At 41.1% G+C, this 18,918-nt stretch overlaps 1 protein-coding gene across 1 annotated transcript; it reads right to left on the bottom strand.

Annotated features, from left to right (window-relative positions):
• Window positions 1-53: 53 nt before the first annotated feature.
• Window positions 54-18,474, bottom strand: itih5 (inter-alpha-trypsin inhibitor heavy chain 5). The gene is made up of 14 exons (XM_026146426.1): window positions 17,374-18,474; window positions 17,253-17,297; window positions 16,489-16,652; window positions 15,382-15,483; window positions 13,205-13,485; window positions 12,755-12,924; window positions 12,366-12,482; window positions 8,949-9,120; window positions 8,422-8,731; window positions 6,052-6,734; window positions 5,404-5,457; window positions 3,826-3,942; window positions 1,817-2,194; window positions 54-773 (listed from the first exon to the last, which is right to left on the bottom strand). Exons 1-14 carry the CDS (start codon window positions 17,485-17,487, stop codon window positions 514-516), a joined length of 2,967 nt encoding a protein of 988 aa, XP_026002211.1. The 5' UTR covers window positions 17,488-18,474; the 3' UTR covers window positions 54-513.
• Window positions 18,475-18,918: the final 444 nt, after the last annotated feature.

The raw sequence follows: 18,918 nt of genomic DNA, 5'->3' as shown, positions 1-18,918 counted from the left end.
TTCCTGTGGCAGCCCGGGCGCTGCAGCACGATGACAGACAACCTGAGTGAGACCTGGCCAGAGCACACCTGTGTGGGTGTGGCCTGCAGCCCTGTGACCTCCACCTGATGACAAGGTGCTGTATGTAAGGGTGTGTTAGGTTTACATGTATTCATCAGCAGTAGGACAAAGGGTTAGTTGGTGGGGTTGTTCTCAGTGGTAAACAGGTGTGATTTACAGCTTTAAGTTTACATGTGTGCAAAAGGTGATATCAGAAAGCAGCGTTAAAATTTTTCTAGTTTTCATTATTTTAGTTACATTTTTTATTATATAATTAATGTAAAAAATAAGAAATTGTATAATAAAACCTTTAACTTTCATCAGAAATAATAAAAATATATTCAGAAGGGACCTGAAAGTAGGAAAAAAACGTAATGTGTGGAGGCTTTTAGGTCTTTTTGGATGTGATAATTATCTTTAAAAGGAGTTTAGTCAGGTAATTAAATGCTGAAGCTATAGTTCTTTGTGCTCATCTCACACCCGGTTTGTCCCATGTGGCCAGTCTCCTGTGTCAAACATGTGTGACATCAAATAGTCTTTGTACTCTCCGTCTATCAGCTTGGCTGCGTTATTCCTGGCGAACCAGCAGTCCACACTCTGTGTGCCGCTGTAGATCCTCCTACTTTTCTGAACAACGGGCACTGAGCGGTTCTTCACCTTCAGGACCAGTGAGGGCTTTGTATCTCCCTGTGCAGGAAGCTCTGCCAATCCTACTTCCTCATACAGGAACTGACCTGAAAGGAAATTTAAAAAAAGAAAAAGGGGGGGTTATTTTAAGCCTTTTTTAGGCCAGTCAGTTAATTTCCTGCTGATAATGGATCTTATTACAATATATTCTCTGACAAATCTGCATTTATTCACAATTTGCAACAATGTAGCTCCATATAACTCAGATAAAGCCAGGTTTTTTCAAATCTCTGAATCACTCTGCCAGATTAGCCCAGATTAAAGTGTAGCTATCTAAAGCTTAGTTTGTAATTAAATACTTAAATTAGACATACTTTTATCCTTTTCTCAAAATGTGACCTTTTTTACTTGCAACTTTGTATAGTGGCGCAAGTGCGGTGATCTAACCTGGCAAGTAGCTTCCAAGTGTGTAGCTTCTTAATGCAAAATCACTTCCAGTTTTAGTGAGAACATTTCTGGCTTTACCTGACTATGCTCAAAGGATAATTCCTCTTGATTTTGGTGACCCCTTGTCCATTATAATCCAGTGTTCTCCTGGGAAGCCTTTGGTCTCAGCATTCATACAAGGCTTTGACATGTACTACGCACCAAGCACACCCTGGACAGTAGCCCTACTACAAAAACCCCTAAGAATGACTCAGAACGTGGCCAAGAGCCCAAGGCATCGATTCAGTCTCTAAATCCTCCACATCCCCAGAGTTTGGTCAAACACACGCCTGTTGTCCAGAGGCCGCACCCCACTAACTCTAACATCCAAACTGACAACAAGCCGGTGGTGGACCTCAGTGACACCGATGGAGATCCCCTGTCCATGCTCCAACAGATTGGAGTTGTATTTTGCAACCCAAGAGAACCTACTCCATTTTAGACAGCGACTTTATAAAGTTGTTCCTGACTGATGAATGTAAAAATGCATGGATTTTGTGAATAATAAATAATCATTTCACATATAGTTACTTAACCAAATATTCATATATTCACTTAAGTCAGTGCTCCAGCCTCCAGAGGTTGAGAACAGTGCTTTAGTATTTATTGATTAGAGTTCTCAGAGCAACAGGATTTTACAGATGAATACTCCTTCAACACTCACCTAGCAGACCGTGGCAGTTGTGCGACAGCCCCTTGTTGTTTCCAATGTAGAACCCCAGATGGTCTCTCTGGTAGGGCGCCGGGTTTTTGTACTGATGCAGCAGGATTACGAAGCTGATGTTCCCACCGACCGTCACGGTCACATTCGAATTTCCCACAATGGCCACAGACAGCGCTCCACTGTCCACAGACACAGTAGAGTGGCAGGGCAGAACAATGCGGTCCCGTCCATCCAGAATAACCTTCTTAGGTGTCACTTCGATGTAGGCGCGTTGGGGTTTATCCACCACAATAGTGATAGTGCTGAAGTAAGTACGCTGCTGCTTGTGACTGCCCGGTGGTGCCGGGGCGCCGATGAGCTTACCGTTGACCGTCACACCTGAGAACACAGAACATGTTTTATTAAAGGCATAAATGATTTTTGGTGCCTTTATACCACATTCCAAATTATTATGCAATTTATGTTTAAGTATCATAAAGATTAAATAAGTAGTTTTTCAATTAAACCCATGGATGGAATTGTGTCTCAGGACTCTTTGTATCACGGAAATCAATCTCGGACATCTATGATCATTAGTTTGCCAGGTGAGCCCAATTAAAGGAAAAACTACTAAAGAAGGATGTTCCACATTATTAAGCAGACCAGCATTTTCAAGCAATATAGAAAGAAAAATGACCTTCTGTCGTTGAAAAGCGTGAAATAGTTAAATGCCTTGGACACGTAATGAAAACCTTAGATATTTCACGAAAACTTAAGCATGATCACCATAATATTAAGAGATTTGTGGCTGAGTCAGAGCACACATGGGCTTGTGCAGATAAAGGCACAATGAAGAAGGTTTCTGCCAGACAAATGCACCTCTATTAAGAGAGCAGCTGCTAAAAGGCCATTACAAAGCAGCAAACATATATTTGAAGCTGCTGGTGCCTCTGGAGCACTGCGAACATCAAGGTGTAGGATCCTCCAGAGACTTGTAGTTGTGCATAAACCTTCTATTCAGCCACCCCTAACCAGTGCTCACAAGCAGAAACGACTGCAGTGGGCCCAGAACTACATGAAGGCTAATTTTCAAACAGTCTTGTTCACTGATGAGTGCAGTGCAACCCTGGATGGTCCAGATGGATGAAGTGGTCGATGGTTGGTGGACGGCCGCCATGTCCCAACAAGGCTGTGTCGTCAGCAAGGAGGTGGTGGAGTCATGTTTTGAGCCTGAATCACGGGGAGAGAGCTGGTCGACCCCTTTAGGCTCCCTGAAGGTGTGAAAATGAGCTCTACAAAGTATGTGGAGTTTCTGACTGACCACTTTCTTCCATGGTAGAAAGAGAAGAACTGTGCCTTCTGCAACACAACCATCTTCATGCAAGACAATGCACCATCTCATGCTACAAGGAATACCTCTGCATCATTGGCTGCTATCGCATAAAAGGAGAGGAACTCATGGTGTGGCCCCCATTCTTCCCTGACCTCAATCCTATTGAGAACCTTTGGAGCATCCTCAAACAAAAAAATACGAGGATGGGAGGCAGTTCACATCCATACATCAGCTCTGGGAGGATATTCTGACATCCTGCAAAGACATTCAAGTAGAAACTTTCCAAAAACTCACAAGTTCCATGGATACAAGAATTGTAAAACTGCTATCAAATAAAGGGTCCTATGTTAATATGTAATTTGACCTGTTAAGAAGTTTTTGATTGAAATACCTTTTGATTTCAGTGAAATTGATCCACTAATGCTGCAAATTCAACAAATTACCATTTTCAGTTCTCTACAACCTATAAAATGTTATGAAACTTTGTGTGCATAATAATTTGGAACTGTGCATTTTAAGTTTTATATTTTTGAAAAACACTGTTTTCATTGGCAGTTTTGTTGAGTAACATTTGAATTATACTCTAATGGTTGATGACTCGAAAATTATGCCGACTGTCATTTAGGAAAAACTGAGAAAAATATCATTTGCATAATAATTTGGAACATGGTGTATAGGGTTTAGTCACAAGTCTTACCAGAGTATTTGTGGTCGGAGACCAGGCCAAGGATGTGTCCAGGCTCGCCATTGATGTTAAAGCACACAGTCAGTTTACTCAGGGGGAACTCAACAACAAAATGGGGGTCACCATCCGCTGTGAGAGGGTTTAACGGGGGAAAAACACAATTAAATGCAATTCACTCATGCAAGAATTATTGGTTCATAAATCTGTTAGGGCAATAAAAAATATTTAGCATTTTCAACACAATTAGATACTGGAGATATGCTGGTAGACTGATAAAATGTACAGAAAAGTTACATAGTTTGTTGTCTGTGAGGGAATGGTCTAAAAGAAGAAAAGGTATCCAGTGACCAGCAGGTCTGTGTGAAAAGGTCAGAGGGGAATGGCCTTGAGGTCAAGGTAACTAAGATTTGAACTCGTCCGAGATTTTTAGTAGATGCACCTATTGTATGAATTTAAAAATTCTGTGTTGCAGTATTCTTCACTTATCACATTCACAAACTTGGGTGTCGACACCAACCGGCCATCCAGGGGGATGACGACAGTAACCAATGAGCCTTTCATGGGTTTTTAATTGAAGAGGTGCTTTAAGAAAATTTTTTTTATTGTGCAACAATGGGTAGCTATGAAATAAGAAGGGGGTAGGACTGTGGCTCAAATGAGAAAATAAGTCATGTTGTGTTAATATTACAGCTGCAGCAAGTTTTGACCATCAGGACTCAAACGTAAATCCTGTATTATTACCGAACCCATCTCAGCTGCACACTTGTAAAGGCTTTTTGACAGCTTGTTGCAGAGTTCTGGTGATATTGTGCTGACAACATCTGTCGACATGCACACAGTGACGTACCAAAGTACTCAAAACTACCTTTAGGGTGCTTCCTGCAGCAAGTGTCTCAAGGACGAAAATTTTGTAATGAGGTGAAAACAAAACAAGCTAAATTATTGCTGCTGGTAAAATGAAAATAAATAATAAAGCTGTAAATTAAAGTATGGTATCTATCAGCATTAAATGACTCTGGGATAAGAAAACCTGTGAAAATAAACAGCAAACTGATGGATGATTTTCTTACATGCGTTTACATCCGTGTGTCTGTCTGTGTATTACTCCTAGGTTAGAGTTTATTTGTTCAACTGGAGTCACCGACAGTTTGCTGAGAACCAACCAAGATGAAGAGGGGAGCAGTGAGATGACAGAGCAACACTAATGACAGGGCTATTAGCCCTCACTAACTGCTTCTGATGAACTTCCCTCTCTTTACTGTAACACATCCACAAACATCCTCTTTCAGACTCCATTAGCACACAGCACTTAAGGTTTAAAATGCCACGTAGTGCCTGTGTTGGCATTTCAATTAGACCCTGTACGTTCTTTCCTCTCTTCAGGTCAGGTTCAGAGGAATCTGTGAACCTCTCGCTGTCTGTGTAATCACTGCCGACATCCAAATTACAGGCTGCCCACACAGAGTGTAGAGCGAGTCTACTATACATTCCCCTTCTTCTGTCTTTTAAGTTGGTGCCATGTCATCACTGCATATATGCTTCCAGTGCCCCCCAAAAAGAAGGGGAAAAGCACAGAAATTCTGGAGTTACCCGATGTCTTGGAGAGGGTGATGAATTTCTTTGTTGGTCTTCTCACAACTTTGCCTAGAAGGAAGAGAAAATTCAGTCTTAGTAACAAACCTGAGAAACTGCTTAATGCCAATTCTTAACGATAACTATGTTTGGATTAACTGTTAGTGTAATGCGGGTTGACAGAAAAGAGACAGTCTGCATGTTCTTACATGAGATAATGGTTTTAATTCCTTTCAAATTTCATCTTCTTTTTGTTTGCTAGTGTAACCTTATTTGCTTCATTTTCTGTTTCATAAATAGCCACAACATGAAACCACCTGCCCAATACTGTGTAACTCCCCATACTGATAAAACAGCTTTCATGAGTTGGGACAAGGATTCAAGCTCCACAGGGGGATGTCCTGTAGTGTTTGGCATTTGGACATTTGCAGTCTTTGGAGTTGCGAGTTGTAGGGTAGGGTTTGTGTGGATGGGGTTGATCCTTGATCAGATCTGAGGTATGGAGAGTTTGGGGGCTAGTTCAATGTCTTGATCATTTTGTTATGGCCCTCCGGCTCCTCCTGAGTAGATTTTGCTTACAGTTTTTAACTAAGAAAATACTCATGAACTCATTAGGCAGACTTTACAGACACCCTGCACCCCCAAACCTGGGAGCCACTACCTTACCGATTGTGTTGCTCTGCGATAAAGCCTGGCTGTTGAGGTCCCTGTCAGGTGTCTGTGGCTCTCTGTCATCTGTGTCTCCTGGCAGCTCATTGGCAGGTGAGGTAGCCTCACCGGCTCCTGGCGTAATGGTGGGCGCTGGGGCCATGGTGCCATCAGTCAGGACTTCAGGCTTCTCCACCGCAATGTTAGTGAGAGGAGTGAGGAAGTGATAGGTCATGGACAGGTTGGTGGCCTGCTGAGTGTGGCCTTCCCTGTCCTTGCTGGTTTGGCTGCGCAGTCGTGAACGCAGCCCCTCTTTGATGCTTAGGAAACCCCACACACGTTCCACGAAGTCTTCTGCTACCGAACCCAAAGCGACTCCTAATTTCTGTGTCGCGTCAGTTCCCAGGGCTCTGACGCCCGTCGCCATTGCAGAAGTGGCTAACTTCACATGCTTCTCTGTATCTATCTGCCGGTTTCGCAGTGGTACGTCTGTCTCGAGTATGATGCTCTTATCGTTGTTACTGGCAGTGACCTGCACGTGGAGAGATTCTGCGCTTTCGTTTGTGAGCTTGCCGGCAACGACGATCTCAGAGCCATTGAAGTAGTTGGTGAAAAGATTCTGAGTGACGTACTGGACGGAGTTCTCCGTGTAGTTGATTCTTATGTCAGACAGCAGAGGAGTTCCGATTTCATTATAGAACCTAGAAAGAAACACAAATATATGAAGAGTTTCAGTTGAATGAAAGAAAAGCTGAAAGGAGATCAATCAAATTAGCTCAGTCAGGCATTAGTTGGACAAACAACTAAATGTGCAGTGTTCTTTTTGGCAACTTTAACATTATATAAAAGTTATAAAGTACAAAAGTTTTAATATTATAGATTATTAATTGGTGAACATCTGATAAGCAGTAAAGCTGGGTTTTGCTTGCCCAGCAGAGTCCAGTAGTAATACTAACACATTAACACAGTTCTAACATTAAAAATTCTATCAAGCATGTTTTTCACTATATAATTTTACACATTGTGCATAGAGTTTCCAAACCTGCATTTGCTTGTTCAGTGTCACCACGAGAGAGGTGATCAGTGTCAGAAAAAGAAGGGTCTTATAGTATACTTCCTCATCTTGTTTATTCAAATAAGCCACCTTCCGGCCATAAACTCCCTTGTCTAACCCCTTAAGCTGTTGCCACCCCACTTCAGAGTTCCTGCGGCCTGTCATTGTCGTCACGTCACAGCAAACCTCCTCACCTCCTGATGAATATGTTTGTTCAAGCAGATCAGGGGCTATTATCTTTGGAGTCTGTCTGTTAACCCCTCGTACATACTCAGACGCAGGTTTCACAACACACAAACACACACATTCCTGCTCAACTGAACAAACACCTCGTGTGTCTGAGTGCGGAAGAGAGAGGGAGAAGAGGACCATGCGTCAAGGATAGGAAAAAAAAGAGCTCAGAGAGAGAGTTGATTAAAGACGTCTTTTGTCAGCACCGTCACATTTGCGGTCGGGGTTCCCTCATAGGTCGATGAGAGACGCACGGGCATATCAGAGCGGGAGAAGGGAGGAATTAAGGACAGCTAATTGCTTAATAAGAATGAGATTATAAATTTATGAAGGTGAAGGGCACTGGGTAGTAATCGTTTATTGAAAGTAAGAATTACTTAATCATACATCTCAATGTTCGTCTTGAATTTTTTGTGTTGTTTTGTGATAAAATGCCCATGTCATTCAGGTCAGGGTTGTCTAAGGAGCTTGGATAGAAAGAGACTAATTCTCAACAGTTAATCTTATAGATGGATTACAGTCATAAAAAGGCTTCAGACCTGCTTTTTAAACCAGTTTAAGGTCAGTTAAATTCCAGCAAAGACTGGTTAAAAATTAGTTTTCCTTTGTTTCCTTGGTTTGAAAACGAGTCAGTGTTAGTTGACCTTTAGACCAGTTTTAGATCAGTGTAAGGCTGACAGCCATCAGACTGTCAAGTAAAAACCAGACTAAAGCCAAGTACCAGACCTTCAGAGTTTAGACCTTCTCCCCAAATTTAATGTTGAACCTTTTGGACCAATTTTAGACTAAAAGAAGACCAGGCTAATTGTGGTATAGTTTCAATTTAACAACAAGACAGACTTCAGACTAGCCTCACACCTAATTTAGATCTCATCCAGACTACATGTTCAAACCAGTTTCCGACCAGTTACTTACCCCCTAACACTAAGCCATGTCAGAGTCCTTTTGCAGCGGTTTTAGATCATAGTGTCAAATAATCTTAAGCGAATTTTAGACACATTAAAATAAGCTTCCTTAAATTCTCTCATCTTCATTAGCAAAATGGGGCTCATTGCCCCGTAAATATCAACTGTAGCCTATAAGGTGTCATGTCAAAGCCATACCCTTTGAGCATGGCGCTTGCGTCAGCCTCCTCATTGATGCGTCTCATCATCCCGCAATTTTCCAGAGCCATACGCTCCAGCAGTCGGTAGTCCACATCATTACCAATCCCAATTGTGAAGATGCAGAATTTTTCCTGCACAGCTGAGCGAGTGTTCCCCAGGATCGCCACGGACTGGATCTCTCCGACAGTGGGCCGCCCGTCTGTCAGGAAAATAATGAGCGAGACGCTGTTCGGGCTGCTGTCAGGGCCCAAGAGGTAGTCTCGAAGCAGAGACGAGCCGGTCCGGATGGCGCCATCGATGTTGGTGCCTACAGTGAAGGGACATCACTAGGTTTACATCTCAGGTTATGGAAACACAGTGACTGAGCTAAACTTTAATATGTTTACTGTCCTTATTAAACACTCACTTTTCCCACTTTAAGTCTACAACAACATCTATTTATCAGCAAAGAAGGTCACTGCTGTTATTAAAGGCAGTTTTACTTCAAGTCTTCAAAAGGACAAGACAAAGACGAACCGTCTCACCTCCAGTGGGCGCCAGCATGTAAATAAACTTCTTGGCGTCCCTGATATTGAGGGGGGTCACTGGCACGAGACGATTTGGCTGCCAAACTTTGATCTTATTGGAGAAGCTGATAAAGTTAAAGTTATCGCCGGGCCGCAGGTCCCTCAGGATGGTGAAGAGGGCATCTTTAGTCTGGGAGACGGGAAATAAAAAATCACAAGACAGTAAACATCTTCGATGTTTGAGTGTCTCTGTTTTGTCAAAGATTCACGAATTCATGCAGAATAAAGACCCTCAAAATAAATAATTTACTGCAGCGCTCAGACTGTTTAAATGAAACTTTTTGCTTTTCCTGTCTTTAGGTATTAATGTTTGTAATTTTGGCAGATTTTCCTTGATATCTTTGCCCTTCCTGGCTTTTCCATTTCATATTTAGTGGCAATCAAAATATTATCAGTTTCTTTCAGCATTCTCTTTTTATGGATTTAAAATTAAATAAAACTTCAGTTTTTAATTTATATTTTCTGATCGTGAGCCAGCATAATATTGAGTTACATATTCAAACCCACATCTTTTCTGTGTTTTTCTACTGAATATTTTTTTTATCCTTATTACAGTGACGAATTTCAGATTGAATTTGCAGGTGGAACTCGTGGTGAAACAGTCATGTTCACAGTAATTCTGTGCTATTTTCGAGCCTGTGTCAGTATTTGCTTTAGGTTATCTTAGGTTAAGTTGAACCTGCATTCCTGCTCATTGTATTGTAAAGTGCAAGGGTTGGAAGCAAACACTCAAAACATCTATCAGCACCAACCCCATCCCAACAATCACTGTGAAGCGTTTCTTTTCATCATCCCTTGAAAGAAAACAAGGTTTGTTTGTTACCTGATTTCTTTATTTGCTTTAATTGCCAAAATAAAATTCTGTCATTGTTTCCACTGTGGTATGTTTCTTTACGGATAAAAACACTACACGTGTATACATACAATAGCTTTGGACATTTCTGGATTTACAGACAGAACATTTTCCAGTGGTGACATGTAGTTCATGTGTAAAGTGCTATTTGCTAGGTCTTGAACTCGAATGTTTGGAGCTCTTTCTTCTAAGTAATTAGCATTTTATCCCGCAGTGGTAATGTTTTCTGTCTTATCTACTCAAAATTTGACCGACAGAGCATAAAATTTGATGAATACATAAACTTCAGATACTTGCTGTTGATGTGGAACCATTGAATTTAAATGTACCATAAAATTTGATACCATATTCTGTCAGATCTTTACAGAACATGCTACTTCTTCATATTTAAGTACAGGGGAAATAAGAAATAAGAGTTATTTGGAGACAAAACTTCCTGCTTTTCCGTGTTGAATCCTCATCTTCAGATCTGCAAAAATGAGCAGATGAGAGATATATGATTTGCTGCTGAGGAGCTTCTTAGATGTCTATATGGGGTGTATACTGCAGGGGTCAGAACCACAGATTGACCTTCACTGAAAAACCTCTATTGTGCAGCCACATCAAAACACACTCGTTGTTCTGTTCCTGCAGCCCACTTGGGGCTGCTGTTGGTGGGGAGAGGGATCAGAGGGTCGAGGGTACTGTTGTCCAGAAAGTTCCATTACCCCATAGACTCTGACCTTCCTCCCTCACAGTTTCCACTTTTCTCTCTCAGTGAAAATCTGTTTTTCACTTTCTCTCCTCTTTTCTGTTTCATGGCAGCTGCAAAGATCAGCTCTGGCTGAGGGGATTATCGTGCTACAGCAGATGGAGGAAAAGGTCTGATATTGATATTCCAGTGTGGGCGTGAGGAGGTGGGGGTGTCACATTTCCTATCCAGTGCAGCTTTTAAAATTCAACTTTAAAACAGGGAAAGAGCCTCATAAAGGAAGAGAGGTGGTCAGAAAATGTAGATTTCCTCAGATTCCTTTAGGAGAAGGGTTCGTGTCCAGGACCTCTGCTCCAGGGTAGAACTTTTGGGTAACACTCTAATGTGAAAATACACCAAGCTTATGAGCCTAGTGTAAATGTAAGCTGTCCAAATCCAAACTCACAATGTGTAGCAGGAAAAGCCTGCTCACTGGTAACAGGAAAATTCAAGAGCGAACCCTTCAGTTAACAAACGAAGCACATTCAAGTTGGAAAACAGGCAGGTGCTAAGCTGTAAACACACTAACACTGGAAAAGAAATTTCCCTGCTTACACACTCTGGACCTCTAGTCTTTACTTATTTATTTAACTCCAAAACCCACACACAAAATATGCTTGCTGTGTTTTTATTTTTTGTGTGGTCCAGTCAATCACTGCAAGGGTGATTGAGGTCTTGAAGGTGGAGCACTGTAGAAAATAGGGCTGAATTTTACATACGTATATATAGATCCTGTGGGACTGCCAGATACAGATGGACAAAAAGGTGGTGACTAACCAACCAGACATAGTGGTGGTAGACAAACAGAAGAAGGTGGCCGTAGTGATAGCTGTAGCGGTTCTGAATGACAGCAACATCAGGAACGAGGAACACGAGAAACCTGAGAAATCACCAAGGGCTCAGAGAAGAGCTTCAGAAGATGTGGAGGGTGAAGGTAACAGTGGTCGCCGTGGTAATCGGAGCACTAGGTGCAGGGAGTCCCAAGCTAGGCGAGTGGCTCCAGCAGATCCCAGGAGTAACATCGGAGATCTCTGTCCAGAAGAGCGCAGTCCGAGGAACAGCCAAGATACTGCGCAGGGCCCTCAAGCTCCCAGCCTCTGGTAGAGGACCCGAGCTTGCAGGGTAGACCGCACGCATGGGCGAGAGGGGAAATTCTTATACCGCCCCTCGCTTGTCATGGATAACGTCATGGTGGCTATTGACAAATACATAGAAACTGATGGGCAGCAGTGTGGAAAATAAGGCAAAATAAATTAGGACTTGGTACTTGACTAGATGTTGCTTGACATGTTTCTACCATCCCTACTAAATTCAGCACCCTTAGAAACACCAACAGGAAGTGACTAATCAAAATGGAAAGAACCACTCCCATGATTTTGTCATCCCCTTTTCTTTCCCTAGCCATACTACCATTTTTTCCCCCTTTTTAATTTTGGAAGGAAGAAATTTGCTCAGATTAGGCAGAAAGGTACCATAAAGTACCACTCCGTTTACCATCCATTTCCCAACTCAAGATCTCAGTTTCATCATGATCTTTGTCAGTGTCGCATCGTTTGCTCAGAAACCCATCTACTGGTACAAAAGACATTTGACAGCCTTAAAGTAAGTTGAATTACATTTTTGTTCCTGCACAGTTTATTTTCCTTCTGTTGTTGATTATCCTAACATTAATCACAGAACACGCTGCAGATTCATTTTAATGGTAGTTTTACAGCTGCCATAAATTAAGGAAAAAATGCATTAGTATTCTGCTGTTTGATGCAATAGTTTTCTTTCGGGTATATTGCAATACCTGTCTTATCTTAGTCCCCAACATGGAGGCGCTGGTGTCGATCACAAACACCACGTTCTTAGGCACAGCAGGAAGGTCTTTGGGGGCAAAGTAGTGGACGAAATGGCCGTTCAAAACCTGAGAAACAAAGACAGACGTGCAGCAGCCAGTGAGATCGGTTGCAGTTGTAGTTCTGCTCCGAAGACAGACAGGAGTTTGGCAGTGACATGAGGCTGGTGGCAGGAGGCCAGAGAAAAGAATGACTAACAGGTGGGTGGATAAACGTTGCTGGATGGGAAATCTGCAAGCATGCATGTAGTATATAACAATTATTGTCGCTGAGTTGTTTTTTTCATGAAAACTTTTGGCCCTGTCTGTGTTTATTAAGCACATTTGAGATGTTCTTTCACCTGAATGTCTCCGATCCCCATGTCTCTTTGAACATCATAGCGGATCACGAAGTCTCCCAGGATGCCACTGGTGGTGATCTTTGCCTGTTGGATGATGTTGGGGCTGAAGGTGATCTTGCAGACGTTCTTTTCGTTTTTGATCACAGTGGTGATGGGAAGCTCAGGTTTGGCTGGAGCACAAAGACAGGAAATGCTTTAACAGGGATCAAGAACCGGAGATTTTATAACAGTAAATCTAAACTGGTGACCTCTCCACATTTTATGGACTACAAAGACTACAAAGACCAGCCCTACTTGATTTTTTTCTACTATTTATCGAGAGTTCTTTATGCCATTAAGCTTTATTAGTTTGATTTTTGTTTTGTGTTGTCTATATGCTGTTGGAACTTAAATAACAGTCTTAACTTTTAACTTCCCAAAGATTTTGCACAGTACTCAATATCTATGAACCTGGTATGTTTGGTGGCTTAGGAGCAGTTGCAGTGTTGGCGGCGGCGTTGCTCTTGCCGTTCCGGAGCGGCAGCACCTCCAGGTCCGTGATGGGGGAATGGTCAACGATGGTGACGTCTAGGCTGAGGCGGCTGACCAGCTGCATGGGCCGGAGGCTGGTCACGTGTTCGTAGCGTCCTAGCCGGCGCTGTAGAAGTTCCTCGTATGTCAGAAGGAAGACCGCCCGGTTTCGACCAGGTATTTTAGCCGCCATTCTGAACACCTCCACTTCTGGCTCTGGACTGGAGAGGAGAGGAGGCAGTCAAAGAAAGTAAGAGGATGAAGTGGAATAAACTGCAAAATTACAGTTACTTACCTGTTAAATTAAAGCACAGTAATGACAGCTAGACGTGCAGCAATAAACAGTTATTTTACAGTCTGCTTACTGTAATCTACAACAGCAGCTCAATGTAAAAAAAAATAATAATAAAGTACTGTGATGCATAGAATCTAAGTTTTACAGTATAATATGGATAATTGCCCCATTGCCACACAGTTTAGTGATTCAATTGTGCTCTATCAGCAGTCAATGGTCCTGAACTATGACAATATATCAGCTTTTGTGCATTTCCTCTACTTCCACCATTACATAGTAATAAAAAATACTACTCCCGGTCATGGTGGCTCAGTTAGTGATCTGAAGATGCTATGCAGAGTTTGCAGGTCTGCAGCTGTGGAGCAGTGCGTGGGTGCAGTATCAAAATTATATGGAACAACTAATAACGTGGGCTGGTCTTGTTTATGTTTGTGCTGTTGGTCCCTTAGCTTAGCTCCTGATGCAAGGCAGATATTACTCATGCCAGACAACAAGCTTCTTTGTAAAGTGTTAAAACCAATGAAAACTCTCGACTAGATATTCTTGTGTGGGCTTTTTGATCTTTGACATTTGTTTTAACATGTCTTCCTGCTTGTGCTGAACGCTGTTGTTCCACTTCCTTCTTAGTCACCATCAAATAAAGCCATCGCTGTTGAGCCATGCACTGTCAGCTTTTTGGAGAATGACATGCAAGTGCATCCCTGCATCCTCTACGTCAGTTAACTCTGCACAATCCCTCTCTGTGTAGCCAGAAACAAATGTGGGGACCATAAATTCAACCAACCAATTTCCACAGTGAGAAATTCATCAGAGATACACAACCATTAACCTAAAAACCCAGAATAACAACAACTTAAACCTTTACATTCACAGAACACTGTATAATGCTATAATACCAAAGTTTCCTGTAATCATGAAAAACAGTACATTACATTACATGATATTGGAAGAAAGTCAAGAATAAACATGGCATGTGAAAAAAAAAGAGATAAAGCTGTAGTGTGCTTTGGGGGAAATAACTTGTTTATGGTTTATGTTTGGAGCTTTGCACAAGCTAAATGATTTATTATATTTGGAGTTTGCAATCTCTGAAATGAATTTGCTAAATGGAGCTAATTTAAAGTTTATGAGGTTTTGAAATCTTGCAGATTTTCAATTTTTTGGAGTTCTTGTACTTGGTATTTAGAAATTGTCTAATTGTCTAAATTTTATTGAAACTGCCTGCAGTTATATTTGCTTTTAGCCTTTTTTTTATGTTGCACATTAACTGCCATGCATCTCAAATGAATGGGAAGATTAAGTTTTCTTGACCATGCCCCTATGTATTGAAATAATAACTGAGCAGCTTTAGATAGATGAGGGAAGGAGCATTACAGCAGTTAATGAAGGTGGATGATTTTTTTGAAAGAGGTGGAGCAGCAAAGCAAACAGTCCAAGTGGTGATATCACTAAATTGGACTCACTGCTTCCAAATAATCTCACATTTTTCCTTCAGCCCCGTCCTTCTTTGCCTGCTTAATCTATTTACAGTAGAGTCTGTGACTCACAGAATGACATTTAATGAAATGTCACTTTTCTGCATGGCAGTTCTAAATGGTATGATGTCACTTCTCCCATGTGTCACTTCTTGGGGCACAATTTATGCCTGAGGAGAGACGATCATTACAGCCTTTGTGCCCGCACACACTAACACATGTTCACCCTTTGTGCTTGTAGGGGTAGAAGGATTTTTAGATGGGATGCTATCAATCTGTAATTCGGAGGACGCGGCCACACAGTTAAGTTCAAACTGGCGCACAGACACCTGTTCATCCTCTCTTACCTTGCATCACCTGGCTCCTTCGTCCCAGATTTTCCTCTCTCCTGTTTGACCCTCTTCTCCTTCGGCTTGACCTCGCTCTGGTAGACACGCCCCCCAATGATCCTGGTGTGTTGGGGTCAAAGGTTGAGAATTAGTGGTGCTCACGTTCACGAGCACCTATTGTTACAGTTTAACTAGGATTTTCTTGGACAAAGGACAGAATTTGTTTGCAGAAATCATGTTTTCAGCTGTTTACGGAGTCCAGTGCTGAAAATAAGTGAGCTAATCTCTGTGTGTGTGTGTGTGTGTGCATTTATGAGTGTGTGTGCATTAAAGCTCACCCTTTCCTGTCAACATATGCAAAGAAATGGAAAGATCATAAAACCTTCCAGCCCTGAAATCCTTTTGGAAACATAAAATATCTTCCACAACATCCAAAAACTGCTTCAGTCAAACAAATAAATGAATGCATATAAAAATCTAATTTTAACTGAGTTCTGTTACTTGCTAACAGTTATACATGTGATCATTAGTGATATCTATTGGAATCTGATTCACCATGTCAATTCAGTAATTAAAATAGTGACGTGAGTGCAGATAACACTGAATATTTGCTCCAAATGCCTTCCACTTCTGCCACATTTGGTCTTGACTGATAACCTTAACTCAGGTTGATTCTGGATGCTTTATTTCAGCCACAGGTGGACTTCATATAGGCCAAATGCCTAGTGTGTCAAGACATTTTAACCACATCTCACAGCCCATGAAACTTCTGCCAACTGAGACTTAAGCACCAAATTTAGACCTTCACAAGTCCAACTATGTTTGCTATCTATAGAACCAATCAATGTCATTCTAAAAGAACAATGTGAAAGACAGCAAGATGATTAAAAGGATAAAAGAAAGAATATGTCTTTTTAAAATCGCCAAAAAATCCCAGAACGCAGAATCACTCACAATAAGCTGGGAGAGAGTTATGTGGCTTCAAGAGAAAATATAGATTTAAAGATGTGTAGAATCGAGATTTAAAAATCTAAATCACCAGCTTTATTCCCTTTATCAGTCTATTAAGTCATTAACTAATAATTCTGTCCACCATCCTATTAAGATGACCTGTGTGGCTCTTACATGGTGAAGTTGGAGATGTAGGCATTAGCGGGGATTTGAAACTGAAAGACGCCCTCACTAGCGGCGGGGTAGCGGTTGAGCAAGGAGCAGTACACCGCGGTGAAAGCGTAGCGGGAGATGATCGTGGTCTTGATGGAGAGTTCCTGGATGTGAGGTTTGGTCTCCTACAAAGTAAAAGTAAAAAAAAAGAAAGAAAAAGAAAGAAGAAGAAGTAATAACGACAACACTAAAACATGCACCGGTGGCGCTTTGGCTAAATTTGGCAAGATTTTACGGAGAGCTGCTGTGATCACCGATAGTTATTCATCACTTCAGTTTTCATCCCAACGAAAGCTAGAACTCCAAATTTACACTGACTCAATACTGAGAGGAATTCGTGCTCGTGAGCTAAGATCCAGGCCATGACATATACTTTGGCACGTCTGCGCGCTTGGCAGTCCTATGCGTTCCGCCCAACGTGCAGAGGTTCAGAGTGACAAAATCAACTTCTAAATAACTAAAAGTAGGTCATGCATTCTATTACAGTGTTTGTTACAAAATCCTCAACTCTCAGGTAAAGTGACAAATGAACAGATTTAAGACAGAACGATAAGATAAAGTATTTCTTCTCATATTTGATCATTTTGAAATAAAGAATTTAAATTATAATTTAAATCCACACGAGGCTGCTCTTCATCCCACCCACCCCCTCCAATCCTCCAAAATAATACATTAAAAAAATGCATAAACACGCAATATCTCAGTAACTGAAACAGCTGTTTTACCTTGGTTATTATAGTTTTCACCTGGCGAGGGACCCTGCGCGGTGCCTGGAGACAAAAACATCATCAGAAGACGAAATATTGACAACCAAAAGCTCAAACACGTCTCCTTTAACAATCTTACAATGTCTAAACCAAAGTCCGCCAAATCAACATCATCTTCAAGTTCAGAGTCCTCCAGTTGTCCCAGTAAAGTCCCGCTGAAGCTCAGCAGCAGCGTCAGCAGCGTCACCAGCATCTTGCAGTTCCTCTACTTCAAAACTCGTTAAAAAGATGAATGAGGCATCATCTCCCGCTGCGGAGCGTGCCCGAGTCCCAGTCCAGACCCGAATGACCGGACAGAGGAGCGACACGGTGCGAAGAAAACACGCCCACCCACCGGAGGAGAGAGACGCAGTGTTTTCGGGAGGGAGCGCTTCATCTTCTAAATCTAAATCACTGCTGCAAATTCAGTTTGCAGGCATGTACATTGAGACTGGATGTGTACAAAAGTGTGAGTTAAATGTCTTCAGTAGTTTTGTTTGTATTGTAATATTCGCGTTGAACCTTGTAAAATACCTAAAATAATAAAATGTCAACTAAAACTATACATTTTTAAAACTAACCAGAAGCGACCAAAACCACTGTGAAATGAACTGAAAAGAAAAGTTTAGAGAATGTGTTCAAAGGTTCTGTGTGTGCGCTCATATTTCAGTGTTTTAAAGACACCGTTTCGAATTAGCGCTGGCAGATATAAAATATATTCTTCACCACTAGGTGGCAGAATTTTACTAGCAGTTGCTGTTGTTTATTAACTTTTCATCCAATCACGGTACAGAAGAATGTTCTTACAGCGACTACAGCTTTAAATAGTAATTACTGTGTACACAAAAGTACAGCACACCCTTTAACTACAGTCACCTCTTTAACTCAACACTTTATAAATCTTTTTATTCTGTTGATGGGTTTACTTTATTTTTTTAAGGTTTGAAACTATTTTAAACACAGGAATTTTTGGTAAAAGGAACATTTAAGGTAGAAAACACAAAACAGCACATCTGTCTTGACATGTTGAATAATTATCTGTGAAGCCGACAGATGCATTTTACATGCTTTATCACTTAGCATGACATTCCTTCACATTCCTTATAATTTAAAATACTTTATCACAATTACAGGACTAATCTCTGGCTTAAAAAAAATTACAGTGCTTACACATTTATTTGACCCCCTGTCAGAAAACCAAGAGAACACAAATATTTTAGAAATCTGTCAAAAATGTGCTATAAATTTAAAAAAAAAATTGTTTATTAGATACATAACAAACTGAATTCATGTATTTATACTTGTATCGAGCTGGCTGGACTTAAATGTCAATTTCTTCTGTTCAAGAATGAAACAAATGTAAAAACTGTAATTTGGTATCTTAATAAAATGTTTTAAAGAAGTAATTTACTACTTTTTTTTAAATAAATTTGAAAATTAATGGAAAACATTCATTATATGTAATCATTTAAAACATTGTGATTAAAGCGCTTACACATACTGGTTACATTCAGAAACATTAAAATAAAGATTTTGGTAATTACCAGTGCTGCATGTGTGGCATGAACCTTACATGGTGGTTTAATAAATTCGTTAAGTGCAGCACATTTTTACATAGTCTACTCACAGTATTTCCCTAAATGCT

Source organism: Astatotilapia calliptera, chromosome 17 (genome assembly GCF_900246225.1).
Source record: "Astatotilapia calliptera chromosome 17, fAstCal1.2, whole genome shotgun sequence".
Lineage (NCBI taxonomy): Eukaryota > Metazoa > Chordata > Actinopteri > Cichliformes > Cichlidae > Astatotilapia > Astatotilapia calliptera.
The sequence above is the reverse complement of the archived record's forward strand: the minus strand, read 5'-3'. Positions and strand labels throughout refer to the sequence as shown.

Excerpts from the sequence above, each read along its gene's own strand:
- itih5 (XM_026146426.1), bottom strand. The coding sequence starts at position 17,487 with ATGCTGGTGACGCTGCTGACGCTGCTGCTGAGCTTCAGCGGGACTTTA. Across the intron at positions 12,925-13,204 it reads TAAGCCACCAAACATACCAG|CCAAACCTGAGCTTCCCATC; the intron begins GTTCATAGATAT and ends TTTGTGCTCCAG. Across the intron at positions 9,121-12,365 it reads TGGGGACTAAGATAAGACAG|ACTAAAGATGCCCTCTTCAC; the intron begins GTATTGCAATAT and ends CCCGTCTCCCAG.